Here is a 13,253-nt window from a genome sequence, read left to right on the forward strand (position 1 = left end):
AAGCCCTCTGCTGGCCCCATATCAGTACAGGCCATGTGCTCATTGTTGATTTTCAGCTATGTGATGAACACTTGGCAGTTTTTCATTAATGAGCCTCTATTTGGGGAAGTGCTTAATTTTTTTTATTAGTTAATACCCTTCTTTTCATTTTCTCGGGGCAAATAATCAGAGTTGAAGATACAGTAGAAGGACCGCGACAACTCCAAATGTATCAATTTTCAAAAGAAAATAATCAACAACTCTTTTTAGTACCTACATGTTAGGCTCCCAGCATGAATACAACAATAAATATTAAGGTCCCTACCCTTTGGAGCACAAAATCTAGTAGAATAAAATGTGCAAAATAATCACAGTGCAGTGTGATCACAGTTCAAATAGAGCTGTCTACAACCCTGGGGACAGTGAAATGCTTTTCAGAGGAGTTCACATTGTTCCTGGATCTTGAGGGATAAGGAGTTTGTCAGGTAAAGAAATGTGAGAATTAGTTCCGGGCAAAGAGACTAACACAAAAGTGGTAGATGTTCAGGGAATAGCATCTCAGAATCAGGAACCAACCAGTCAAACTTCACTATAAGCATTTAGGGTCCCATATTCCTTTAGGAAATCTCAAAACCTTAGCAGAAAGGAGAGGAGCTGGCCAGCACACAGGAGGCCTTGTGCCTTTACCATGTTGTCCCATGGTCTTTGTTCTGTCTTGCAGTAGAATTCCTTGTGTGCAATCAGCCAGTGCCTCTGCAACCCTTAGCTTTCTGAATTCCTTTGGCCACTAAAGCCATTAATGCCCTTCATTTTTTCTAAAGGAGTGAGGCAGAAATGAAAAAACACCGCTAATGATTTTTCTTTTATCAAACTATGTCATATGCAGTTTTGCAATATATAGCTTAATAATACTGCTGTTAACATTTTCAATCCTGAATAAATGCGAAATCATTTTCCCTAATTGACTTGAGCAGTTCCTTTGCTCAGGCAATAATAGAACCGTGACCTACCGCTCACTGCTGTTGTCACTCCCAGCTGAAGTTTGCCACAGTCACGGAGCACTGTTTTTCTGTCAGGGGACAAAACAATATTACTCAAATTACAAAAGTATTATCTCTAATACTGCCTATCATTTTGGTGCAAGTAGGGATTTTAGGAGAAGTCATTACTTCAGTCATCACAAGCTGTATTTTTTAGTGGCATTGGGGATTGTCACAGGATCATGAATTTTTGCTGCTCATACCATCTATTAAAAATAAACATAATTTCAAAATGAAAAGGAAAAAAAGATAGTGTGGCAATGCTTGATGCTGTACTGCAAAAACCTGCCCTTAGTTATTCCAAATGGTTATGAGAGCTTCATTCCTGATGTGATGACCTTGCTCAAAGAACAAACGTGTTGTACAACACGTAGCATTTGCCAATCCATCAACCTCCTTAAATACTAGGGCCAATGCATTCCTAACGTTTACACCCCGCCCCCAATTCCTTAATTTTATTATATAAATTTGTTTCTCACCAAATGACAATCTTCAAAAGCTTATTCCATTTGGTATAATTTGTTCGTGGCACTCTGCTGTGCTGTCCATTTCATTGTGCTTATAATATTTATAATCAGGTGCTGACATTTCATTTAACAGGCGCTCAGTTCATCTTTTTTGTGTGACTGTGCAGCTTTTTGTTAATCATATTTTCTACTTTTATTATATTTACATTTTCCCCCTATGTTAACTTAATTTCAAAAATTAAATAACCTATTCTTCTCTTACTCAATTTGCTCTGATGTTTGCTGCTACTACATTTCATTCCTCCTTCTGTCTTTAATCTCACTTACCAGTGCTTGGGTACAGAGATAAATGTTTTACTCAGTCAAATCCCAAATCTTCAACTAAGGGAAGAGTCCATAATCAAGGTACTGTATTATCTGTCCTGATGTGTCACTCTTTTTAACCATCTTCATATGAAAGCATATTTGTTACAAGTGACTTTTTTCACATTTGTTTGTCAAATTATGTCCTTTATTTTCATCCACATTCTGAATTTGCTCTGATTCCATTTATAAACACTTCCCATAATATCTAAGACGAACTCATAGGTTACGTAGAAAGATTCATCCATGTTAAGCAGAAATCACCTACAAAACTTTCTTGGGAACCGGTCTCCTAACCCTATAAATGCTTATAAAGAGCAAAGCAGATGAGACAAACATTATGGTGACTTCCGGTCACCTAGAAACATGGATTAATTTAACATTTGGCAAATATTAAATAAAGCTTCTCAAAGAGCCTTTCTAAATCTAGAGAAGAAACCTCACTTTAGGGAAGCAGTGGCAGTGTCCTATACCCCAATGACCCCATCACCAGCATGAACACCATATGGACCTTTCTAAGGGGCTCTGTTGTTTTGAAGGTACTACAGTGTTAGTCAAAGTTTGAGGCTTAATATTTGCCTTTGTGTTTAGATATTGAATATTTACTCTTCACTTGCATGTGGAAATTCTTGATTTCTCTAATTAATATAAGTAAGGTCAGTTTATAACATGAGATTCTTCTAGCAGCTGAGCTTTGGCCTTTCCCTTAGAAGACATCTGCTTTTGACTGAAATTTTAAATAAAGCCTCCTAAGTATCAGTGAAATGCACATTACTAAATTTATAACTTCTTACTATTTTTCATGGATACTGGGACAAAAAGATGAGAATATAATGTTTGCTGGTTTAAAATTATGTCATTTTGGCATGACACACAAATATTAATTCTAAATCCAGCCTCCGATTTTAGTAGGTATAGTAAAGTTCTAATTTATTACTTAATGTACATTTATTGTTGTGTTGACAGGCTAAAGCAGGGAAGTGTTCCTTACTTCTTTCATGAAACCCTGAGAAACTGAGTCACTCCGTGTTATCTCATTGTTGCCTTCTGCCCACATTTTTTTGTTTCCCTGTGTCATGCACTCTTTCTATTTATGATCTCAGCATTCATTTATAAGTACTGACTATACATCAAAATGCAAAAATAGGATTGACTTGGGTGACTTCTTAGATCCCTCCAACCCTAAGATTGTGTGATATGGAAATGCTGTATTGAATAATGCTTATATGTTGCAAAAGTAAACTACAAATACCAATATGATCCATGATTACTTAGATGAATTAATTTGCTATTACCTCTAAAACTGTACCTACAGAGCATGCATCTTTTTCCCTATTCTGTGGCATTCCCACATCAGATTATCTCACTGAATTATTTTGGCTTTTGTGAAGGTGTATGGGCAAGTCTTCGCTCTAGCACTCGCCTGATCAGCTCTCCAACATCTTTCGTTGATGTTGGTGCCCGGCTGGCAGGCAGGGACCACTCGACCTCCTTTAGTAACAGCACCTACCTGCAAAACCAGCTCTCGAAACGCCAAGCGGCCCTTTATATATTTGGTGAAAAGTCGCAACTAAGGGTAAGATTTCTTTTTCTCACTTGGAAGCTTTATGGATAGATGAAGGCAGTTTATAAAACTTATCTCAAACCAGCTTTTCTAGAAATGTCGTTTTACAGCATAGATTCTTAACCTGGAGTTAATAATTTCAAAAATTTTTTTAGCTCATAGATATGTATGTATGTATTTCTAAATATACTTAAAAAAATCAAACATCAGGAATATTAGGAACTGTACCTACAAAAAAGAAATAAGGCTCATTCAGGCTGTGTTTTTCCATTGTCTTAGTTCAGCTTCCATAGGAATCTGTGCCCTTGGCAAAATAGATCCCTATTGATAAAGAAAGCTACAGGAAGGTAGGAGAGTGAAAAGAAGACTATGGCACTGCATATGGAGACGAGGGAAGGCCAAGACTGTTTTCTAAGCTTAACTTTTTAAAAACTTTGCAGGGCTCTGTATACAGAGACACATGTCCTAAGGCAAGTCAGAAATTTCAAACTATTAGATGCTAATCAACTTTATTCTTACTTTTAAATGATTATCTGAAGAGCTAAAGACTATGCTCAGGTCCTATAAATTGTAAAGATAGTCTCTACCTCCAAAAGCAACTATTCCTCGGGTTTGTTTTAGTAATTCGTACATTACAAAATAAATTCATTACCACTGATAGGTTTGTGGGAAATAAAAGTATTTGTTAATTCAGAAATCCCCTTAAAGTTTAGCCCAGTGCTTCAGTCAGCACTGGGCAATCTAGACAGACCTTCAGTTGAACTGTGGAGCTGGGGCTGTGAGCAGGATCCCACACGCTTGCTTCTCAAGATGCCAGTGACTAAGTCATCTCTTCTCTGGCAAGCTGGCTTTGCTCGCTCTTCTCTCACTGCCAGGCCTGCTGCAATCACTTAGTCACAACCTTTAGGGTAGAGGGCATGAAACTGCTGGGTAATGCTCAGTTTTTAAGTATGCACACGTGTCTTCTGATACAGCAGAAAACTTTATATCCAGAAAATATTCAACAGTAACCCAGGGCTGCCTCTCCAGCCTCTTTGGCACCAGTATCTTTCCCAGAGCACAGACTTTCCACACTTCAGCACACCACTTATTAATGACCTGAATCACTCTCCAAGATTTGTCTCCTAAATTCTCACCTCTGCCATTGCCTTTGCACGTCAGTCCTCAGATGAGCTGTGTGATCATGCATATATGAGTAAGAAGGACTGACTTCTTGCGACTCCTCTTCCTTTTTCTCCTTCCCTCCCTCCCTTTCCCCCATCTCTCTCCTTCCTTCTTTCTTTTTCTTTCTTTTATCCATAAAGTAGTATATTTTAAAAACATAATTCTACCATCCCGGCACAGTAATTATTAGGATTTCTGTATATTCCATTCAAGCTTTCCTTTTTATTTATTCAATTGTATCTGCAGAGTGTAGGTCCTTATCTGTGTGATGTGTGCCACATTCTGGCTAGCACAGTGCTGTCTAGCTGCAGCCCAACACTTTCTTCTCCCCACAAAGGAGACATATAGGAAAGTAAGTAAGTAGAGAATGACCTATTCTAAATAATCTTGAATTGCCCTTATTTACCTTTTTCAATTTACATACTTTAATACCTTATACTTAGAAACAAATTCCTTATGACCTAGGGTGTGTCAACACTGTGGTTGATAGTTCCTGGTTCATAAGATAAGCATACCTAGCTCATGTACAGTTGAGAAATGGAAAGGAACCTGGTTTTCCTGGAAAGTAAACTATCTTTTATCTGTTATAAGTTTAAAAAAAAAACTAACAGATAAGAACTTATCTCAAGAACATGTTTCCATGTTGTATAATAGTCTTCATAATTACTTTAATCACTACATGGCATCCCATATTGTTGGATTTTTACATCTATCTTCTATATGTAAAATTGCAATCACATTTACAAGCATATAGTTTTTTATTTTTTTATTGAGATACAATTCATTGGCGTTTTGTTTCTGCATTTTAGATTATTTCTTTAGGGTAGCTTCCTTTTTAAAAGAGGAATTATTAAGACAAAGAAGCTTTTTTTCTTTTTTTTGAAACTTTTTTTTCCTTAATACATATTAGAAATGCTATTTTAAAAAAAGAATTAGGAGTTTTTGCTTTTTAGTTTAAAATTTTAATATACCTTTTTAAAAATACTCTAAAATAACCAATATAAAACATTAAACAGACCCTATGCATAAGTCCTTGGCAACAGTTTTTTTTTTAATTGTGATAAAATACAAATAACATAAATTTACCATATTAATGTGTACAGTTCAGTAGTGTTAACATTCACATTGTTATATGCCCAATCTCCAGAAAGCAGTTTTACTTTCAGAAAAGCAAATAATCCAATAGAGTAATTTTGGCAGAATGTGAAGAAAGCACAGAGAAATGTGAGAAAACTAATTCATTCTTTGATACGAAAAGGTTGAGAACTTTTAAATCTTCAGAACTAGGCAACTAGATTATCAAAACAAAATAGACCAAAGGACCATCAGTTTAGCATTTTTAAATTACAAATACAACCTCGTGTGGAATAAATTTCATATGGATTAAAGATGTAAATGATAAAAGTATTCAAATAAATAGAGATTGATACATGTGTCATATTGAGTGGAAAAAATACTGTCCCAAAGCTAGAAATCACAAAACCTTTCAGATTTTACTATATATAAAATTTTGTATTATTACCTTTAAAAGAGTAACTACAATGTTAGGGCAGTCTTAGGGTAGTGAGGTAGTGATTTTTATTTCCTTCTCAATGTTTATCTCTACTTTTTTTTTTCAATGACTAATTTTTATTTGCATAATAAGAAACAAATATGTGTATGTCTACAAACTTTAATTTGTAGAGTTCTGGAACCTCAACGGTATATTACCTTTTCATTACAGTGTATATCTTGGGGAGACTTAGTTTACAGTTTTGGATTAATCATGCTGTCCACATGTCACTGGTTCCTCTTTAGACTTCCAGGCTCATGGCCTTACAATTGGCTTATATATGGTGTTATAAATTCCATCAGGTTCCAGCCTACCAGTAGTCTCTCCAAATTCTCAGAATAACAGCAAGCCAAGTCAAACCACAAGACCTTAAAATGGCTCTTTCCAGTAATACTGACAAATTAGCCACATAAGATTGACTTTCTTGACTTTCTTGACCTCTGCAACCTCTGGAGCTACTTGGCCTCAACTAACTGTACATCATAAGTATTGCCCTGTTAAAAACATTGCTCTTTTACCTATAGCACTTCATCTGCCTAATTCTCTTCATCTTCACCCACAGAACTTCAAGCTAGAATTTGCTTTAAATTGTGAGTTTGTTCCTGTTGAATTTCATGACATCCGACAAGTTAAAGCCAGTTTTAAAAAACTGATGAGGGCTTGTGTCCCAAGCACCATCCCTACTGACTCAGACGTGACCTTCCTGAAAGCCCTGGGAGACTCTGAGTGGTTCCCACAGGTAATGTCTGGAGCGGCTCATCTTATAACTCAAGGAAAGAGAAGTCCAATTGGATATACAGAATTGATATTTGAGGGGAAAAATATTGTGTTCCCCCACTACCTGACCCTCTCCCCTTCTTGTATGCCCTCCATAAAGGCTTTCCAGTTCCAGGAAACCATGTGATCTAGATGATGGGTCTAGAATTCTTCATCCCTGGGCTTTCATCTATCATTGAAACTTGGTCTTCATAGGATGCTAAAGAGGAGGTCTTTATTGTTAGATGGAAACCTTTTGATATGCAATAAATTTAATCAACAAATATTTATAGGACTGGTGCTCTGTTGTCAGCAGAGTGAGGATCCAGGACAGAACGTGATTTCTAGATCACTCCAAGAGCCTTTCCCTCTTACTTTCTCACCTCCCATGTGTCTCTGCCTTTTCCGTGTGTCTAGATTTTAGATTCACCCTCAGACCAGCCACCAAGGTCATTGGATGCCCTAAAGCCTACCTAAGGTTTAGGAAAAACTGCATATCCTTTCTTCAGCTCAGTCAAGCTTGGGATGTTTTTAATTAAACTCTTATTGAGAAATTAAGGAGAAATAGATACGCCAGCACACATAACCCTCATTTCTTCCAAACCACAGAAGAAAGGTATTTATGACATGCATGTTTTAGACACTGATGCAGACATTTGGCCAAGAGCATCTCTGCAGTATACCCTTCAGCCTTGTCTTTAGGCCACTGATGCTATGCCCATTATTCCTTTGCCCCCTGTAGGAGTTCCCAGCCCCTCTCATCCCCTGTTCCTATCTGCCTCCAAGCTTCCTGCCTCTCTCTTGTTTTCCATAAGCCAGGAAATAATGGGAGTACCCAGGGCAGTGACTATTCTCAAGATACTTAAACTATTAAAAAAAAAAAAAAAACCCATCCACATATACAATTAGCTATAAATCTAGATCAGGTTATGTTAATGCCTATTATGGCAGTTCAGGATACTTTTGAATACCCGTGGAAGGAGCTGATCAAAACTCCATTCTGTCCCTAAGCTATGAGCCTCAGCCCCAAACTGTTCCCACCACCCAACATATCTGTCTGTTTCTGTACATTGTGTGTTCTGCTTCTTACTCCAAAGTGGGTCTGTACCAGAAGTTGGTGACTAAAAACAGTGGAAAATATTGCCCCGCTTGGGATATTGGCATTTTCAAAGTTAACTCAGAGTAAATGCTAAGCCCAAGAGAATTCAAGCCTGGTAATGGCTGTGTTATAGAACAGTGAGTGAGAAGCTTCCCATTGCTGGAGAGGATATGTGCCTTGTTCCTGGGTTTAAAATAGCCCAGCTCTGTTTAAAATATGGAGGCAGGTGTTATTTTGTTTTATGTTAGTTGACAGTTGGATTCATTCTACAAATTATATCAAATGATGCTTAAAATATAGTTTTAATCTATAATACACAATTGGTTTTGAATCTGTATGCTCTGCTCACAACCTAGTTGTTCATTAGGGACTTGAGTCTGCTGACTTGGCTTAAAAAGCTGAGCACAAATAGAAGTTTTCTTCCCATTGAATACACAGTGCAGACAAATAAGAGTGTCTTTTAAAAGATAAAATTCATTTGTCATAAAATTCAGCCCTTTAAAGTGTACAATTCAGTGCTTTTTAGTATATTCACAGAGTTGTGCAACCATCCTCCTATCTAATTACAGAAAAATTAAGAGTATCTGAAGTAGAATTGACTACCTCATAGAAAAACACATTTTAAGTCCAGTAACTGTGTTGGTAGAGCCACTTAGACCCTCTGTCTCTTCCACTCTATGGAATTCCATAGCTCTTCTACTTGGGGGAGATCATGTACGGCCAGTTTATTTCATTGTCCATTATTCGAACACATTGTTTTAAACTATGTCTACTTTTGGGGTGCCTGGGTGGCTCAGTCGTTAAGCGTCTGCCTTCGGCTCAGGTCATGATCCCAGGGTCCTGGGATCGAGCCCCACATCGGGCTCCCTGCTCAGCAGGAGGCCTGCTTCTCCCTCTCCCACTCCCCCCTGCTTGTGTTCCCTCTCTCTCTCTGTCTCTCTCTCTGTCAAGTGAATAAATAAAATCTTTAAAAAAAATAAAATAAAATAAAATAAAATATGTCTACTTTTAAATCATGTCGTTATTTCATCTTGATTTTGACAAAGAACTTTAAGCATTTAAGCTTATGTTCTTTTGTCCAAATACTTTATCCCTAACTTGTTTCGTTATCTAAGGTTGATAATGAGTCTGTCTGTTCGTGATGCTCAGGAAGTGCCTGGTCTAATTGTGGCCTCCTTTCCTGTCTCTTAGCTTCACAGGATAATGCAGCTGGCTGTGGTCGTATCAGAAGTACTTGAGAATGGTTCCTCAGTTTTGGTCTGTTTGGAGGAAGGCTGGGACATCACTGCACAAGTAAACTATTAAAACATAGTTTCATATACTTAGTTTTAGATTTATATTTAAATCCCCTTGTTTTTAAATTCTGCAGATGAATCTTTTGTATAATGACTAATGTGTTTATAGATAGAGAAAGTCCTATGTTAAAAACCACTTAGTATCCATCAGAGAGCTCTGTGCCCTGAGCTTCCAGGCACTACATAAGCTGGAGCTCTGGCCCAGGGCATCAGGCTCCCACATGACAGATACACCATGCGAGCATACAAATGGAGCCCTTGATCAGAGGGTAGGACATGGACCATCCTTCTTGGGTTTTGTCAGTCTTTTCCTTGGCTTTCAATAAGCCCCTCCTTTACCAACTCCAGAGTGAAAAAAGGAAAGTGTAAATATAAACTAGGTAAGATGTTAATCTATACCTGCCAAAAAGTAGATAATAGGTTTGAACTGATCCTCTAGCCGTATTAATTAACTTGTAGGAGAGGGCTGCAGACAGCACACTGTTCAGATAAAGATTAAAATCATAAGTCCCTGAAAGAAAACATGTAGCCAAAATGAATTTGAGGTTTCGTTTTTACTGTGGAAAGTTTGCAGAATTAATCTGATTGGCTGTCCTGGGGCAGTTAGTGAACAAATTTGCTGTTCAGGTGACTTTGCCTGCCTTAGTAACAAAATTTTTTCAGAACTGAAAGTAATGAAGTATCCATCCTGCTTGTGCCCTAGGTGACATCCCTGGTTCAGTTACTCAGTGATCCCTTTTATAGGACACTTGAAGGCTTCCGGATGTTGGTCGAAAAAGAATGGCTCTCTTTTGGTCATAAATTCAGTCAGCGGAGCAGCTTGACCCTCAACTGTCAGGGTAGTGGTTTTACTCCAATCTTCCTGCAGTTCTTAGACTGTGTACACCAGGTAAGTAGAGCAAACTTAAATTGACTTGATATGAAGGAAAGAAAAGAACTAGCATTTATCGCGCATTGCAGTTCTATGCCTGGTATCTTCATGTCATGACTCTGATGGACTCAGCCATAAGACTTGCTGAAATCTTAGCAGTGGATTCCTGGGAATAGAGAAGAAAAAGAACTAGTTGGTTTCTAAAACTAGGAGAGCTGAGTTGGCAATTGGGCTGGCCCCCGTGTGAAGTGGCCAGCATTCTAAATTATCATCTCCCAAGAAGAGGGGCACACTTGGGTTTGTTGTCCAGGAAGGTTTGATCTATGGTAGAACAGCAAAAATCTCTAGATGATGGCAGGGCCTGAAATCCAGCAGGTGGTCTTCCCAATTTGGGAGGATCTTAGCTTGTGCCTAGGACTATAGAAGGTAGAGCCTAACCCCTGAGAAAGAATCGGGGCCCAATCAAGCAAGCCTGGAGATTGAGAACACTGGCTCGGTTCTACTTAGTGACCTAATCAGGGCTAATCAAGAGACCAGACAGAAACCCAGGTATATAATCCAGTCAAACCCAGGGGGAGCAGGGGGATAGGGAGATTTGAATGCTCTGGGCTCCCTCCTACCCTAATCTCAGGCACATCAGATATAAACTTCCTAATGGGGTCTGAATCAGAATTGGGCTTCAGAATTGCAGGGCACTAGGTTTGCTAAATTGGCCTAAGAAAAGCAAGGTTGACATTTCCAGCTTTGTTTCATCTGCACCACAACAATGAATAGGTTCTGGCATGTCAAACGTATTTGTCAGAACAGTGAGCCTCTTTGAAATAGGTTGGCCTCAGGTATCTATTGGAAGGAGAGGTGGAAATGTTTTCAGGAACCAGAACTGAAACTAGGTCTTCTAAAGAGGCCTAGTTGGTGTATGGGTTTTGTTTTGGTTTGGTTTTTTATTCTGTTAATCATTTGATCAGCTTTATTAATTCACTACATAATTTTTCATTTATTTAAAATTTATACAATTCAATAGTTGTTAGTATATTCACAGTTGTGTAATTGCCACAATCAATTTTAGAACATGTTACCACTCCTAAAAGAAACTCTATACCCATTAGCAGTGACTTTTCATACCCCCACCCCCACCCCATTCCCCACATACACACTCTGGTGGTTATTTTTGATTGCTCTAATGAGCTTCTTAAAGAAAAGATCTATTGAATAATTTCAATGAATTCTGTCCGAGCAGCATCTGGAGAAGATGGTTACAAGGTTGAGCTTACATTTTAAATCTTTGCAGCAAATGTGTATTTGTTTACTATTTGAATATGAGCCTTTTTATTTCATACTCCTTTTGGCAGATAGATGAGAGAGACATTTGGAGCCCATTGTCCCTGAAACAGAAAGCTTAGCTGAGACCAGGGAGAGGAGCAAGCATCTTTTTCTCACATCTAGATAGGTGAAAGCATATGAGTTCTTCATGAAAGCACTTCTTATTACCTTGCTTATTACCTTATATTGCTTACCAAATGCACTAGGCTGTCTACCTTAAACTTACACAGTGATGTATGTCAATTATTTCTCAGTATAACTGGCAGAGATTTGGGGAGGCAGATAAAAGCAACTACAAACTATATGATTTCATTTATAGAAAATTCTACAAAAGGCAAAACTGTAGTGACAGGAAACAGATCAGTGGTTGCTTGGGACCAGTGGTCAGGGACCATAAAGGGGCATGACCAAACTTTTTAGGATGAGGGAACTGTTCTGTCCTAATTGTGGTGGTGATTACACAAATGACCAAAGCTAATCAGTCAGCCTGTATGCTGTAAATAGAGAAATTTTATTATATGTAAATTGTATATCAATGACTGGAAAAACAGAATTTTAATTAGTAAGTCGAACAGCTCAGTTAACTGAAGTTCCAGAAAAAGAAAAGAGCAGCTATCTAGTTTCTCCAGAGAAAAATTTGTCAGTCTGGTGCCCAGAAAATACTTAAAAGCCTGGCTGCCTGCTCTTTAGAAATAGGGCAGGAAATAGGTCCAGGGAGATCCCTCTTAAGTGTGCAGATTTTTTCTTTTTCTATGCTATTTTCGGTTTCAAGCCTCATCACTAACCCAGTTGTTCTTGCCGTTCCCAAGTCCAGGGCTCATCAAGTTTGTTTTTTCCAGAGGACAAACTTCTAATCCCTCGCTTTCAAGGAGGCAATCACATGACTACATGGGGTCGGAAAGGACGCTGGAGATCTCACCACTTCCTCTATAGACTTAGACCTAGTCCTCATTTTTGGCTCCCATTTCACCCCCATATATGTTACTCAGCTCTTGGGCCTCTGAGTCCTGAGCCTTTCTGGGTTTAAAGGGCAAGCTGTTACCTTCTCAAATCATTTTCATCCTATAAGCATCCCAATGTAGCTTCTCATCTTCTATCATTTATTGCTATTCTTCCTTCTATTTTCCATCGTTCATAAATGTGCTGAATTTTCTTGACCTGCTACTGTCTCTCTTCCCATTCTCCCCACCTCCTTTTAGGTTTTTTGCCTTATAAAAATTCCTTTCCTTTAATTAAGGGAGAGTTGCAGGGTGCTGAGTATGTATGGCCTAATTTGGCTTAAGTTAAATGAGCTATTAAATATGTTAAATATCCATGTTCAACTTGCAGAATTCTGCATCCCTAAACATGAGAATCAGCAAAAGAAGGCACTAACAGTCAGTAAGAGATGGGAGGTTCTCATAGAAGACATATTGTCCTCGAAAATGAGAACATCATTCTACCCCAAGTATAATAATAATTACTTGATATGGAATACTTATATTTTATTGTTGGGAGTAGGTAGGAGTGTGATCTAGAATTGGAAAGTAACCTGCATTGTGTGAGTACCCCTTAAGTGGTGTAAACAAAGTAATTTAATATAAACAAAAGTGAAGTATAAATTATATTCCTGTTGTCTTTAGAATACATTACAATAGATGCTAAAATGATATGTTATCTAAAACATCTTAGGATGTATGTTTGATTTCTAGGAGCTTTTTATTTTAAATGATGAGTTAAAATTCAAATGTTCTGTATAAATTGAGCTTTAGTGATAGCTCAGTTATTTGTAGATGAATGCTTC

The 13,253-nt window shown here is 37.9% G+C and overlaps 1 protein-coding gene across 3 annotated transcripts in view; it reads left to right on the plus strand.

Annotated features, from left to right (window-relative positions):
- Positions 1-13,253, plus strand: part of SBF2 (SET binding factor 2) — a 450,441-nt gene that overhangs the window by 413,221 nt on the left and 23,967 nt on the right. For 2 of the 3 annotated variants that reach the window (XM_032427051.1, XM_032427052.1), the window contains 4 exons: positions 3,241-3,425; positions 6,692-6,868; positions 9,176-9,277; positions 9,983-10,168. In XM_032427051.1, coding sequence (XP_032282942.1) covers positions 3,241-3,425; positions 6,692-6,868; positions 9,176-9,277; positions 9,983-10,168 — 650 coding nt within the window. Of the gene's footprint in view, positions 1-1,816; positions 1,892-3,240; positions 3,426-6,691; positions 6,869-9,175; positions 9,278-9,982; positions 10,169-13,253 lie in introns of all 3 variants that reach the window. The other variant, XM_032427050.1, reaches the window with a different exon arrangement.

Source organism: Phoca vitulina, unplaced genomic scaffold, assembly GCF_004348235.1.
Source record: "Phoca vitulina isolate PV1807 unplaced genomic scaffold, GSC_HSeal_1.0 scaffold36, whole genome shotgun sequence".
Taxonomy (NCBI): Eukaryota; Metazoa; Chordata; class Mammalia; order Carnivora; family Phocidae; genus Phoca; species Phoca vitulina.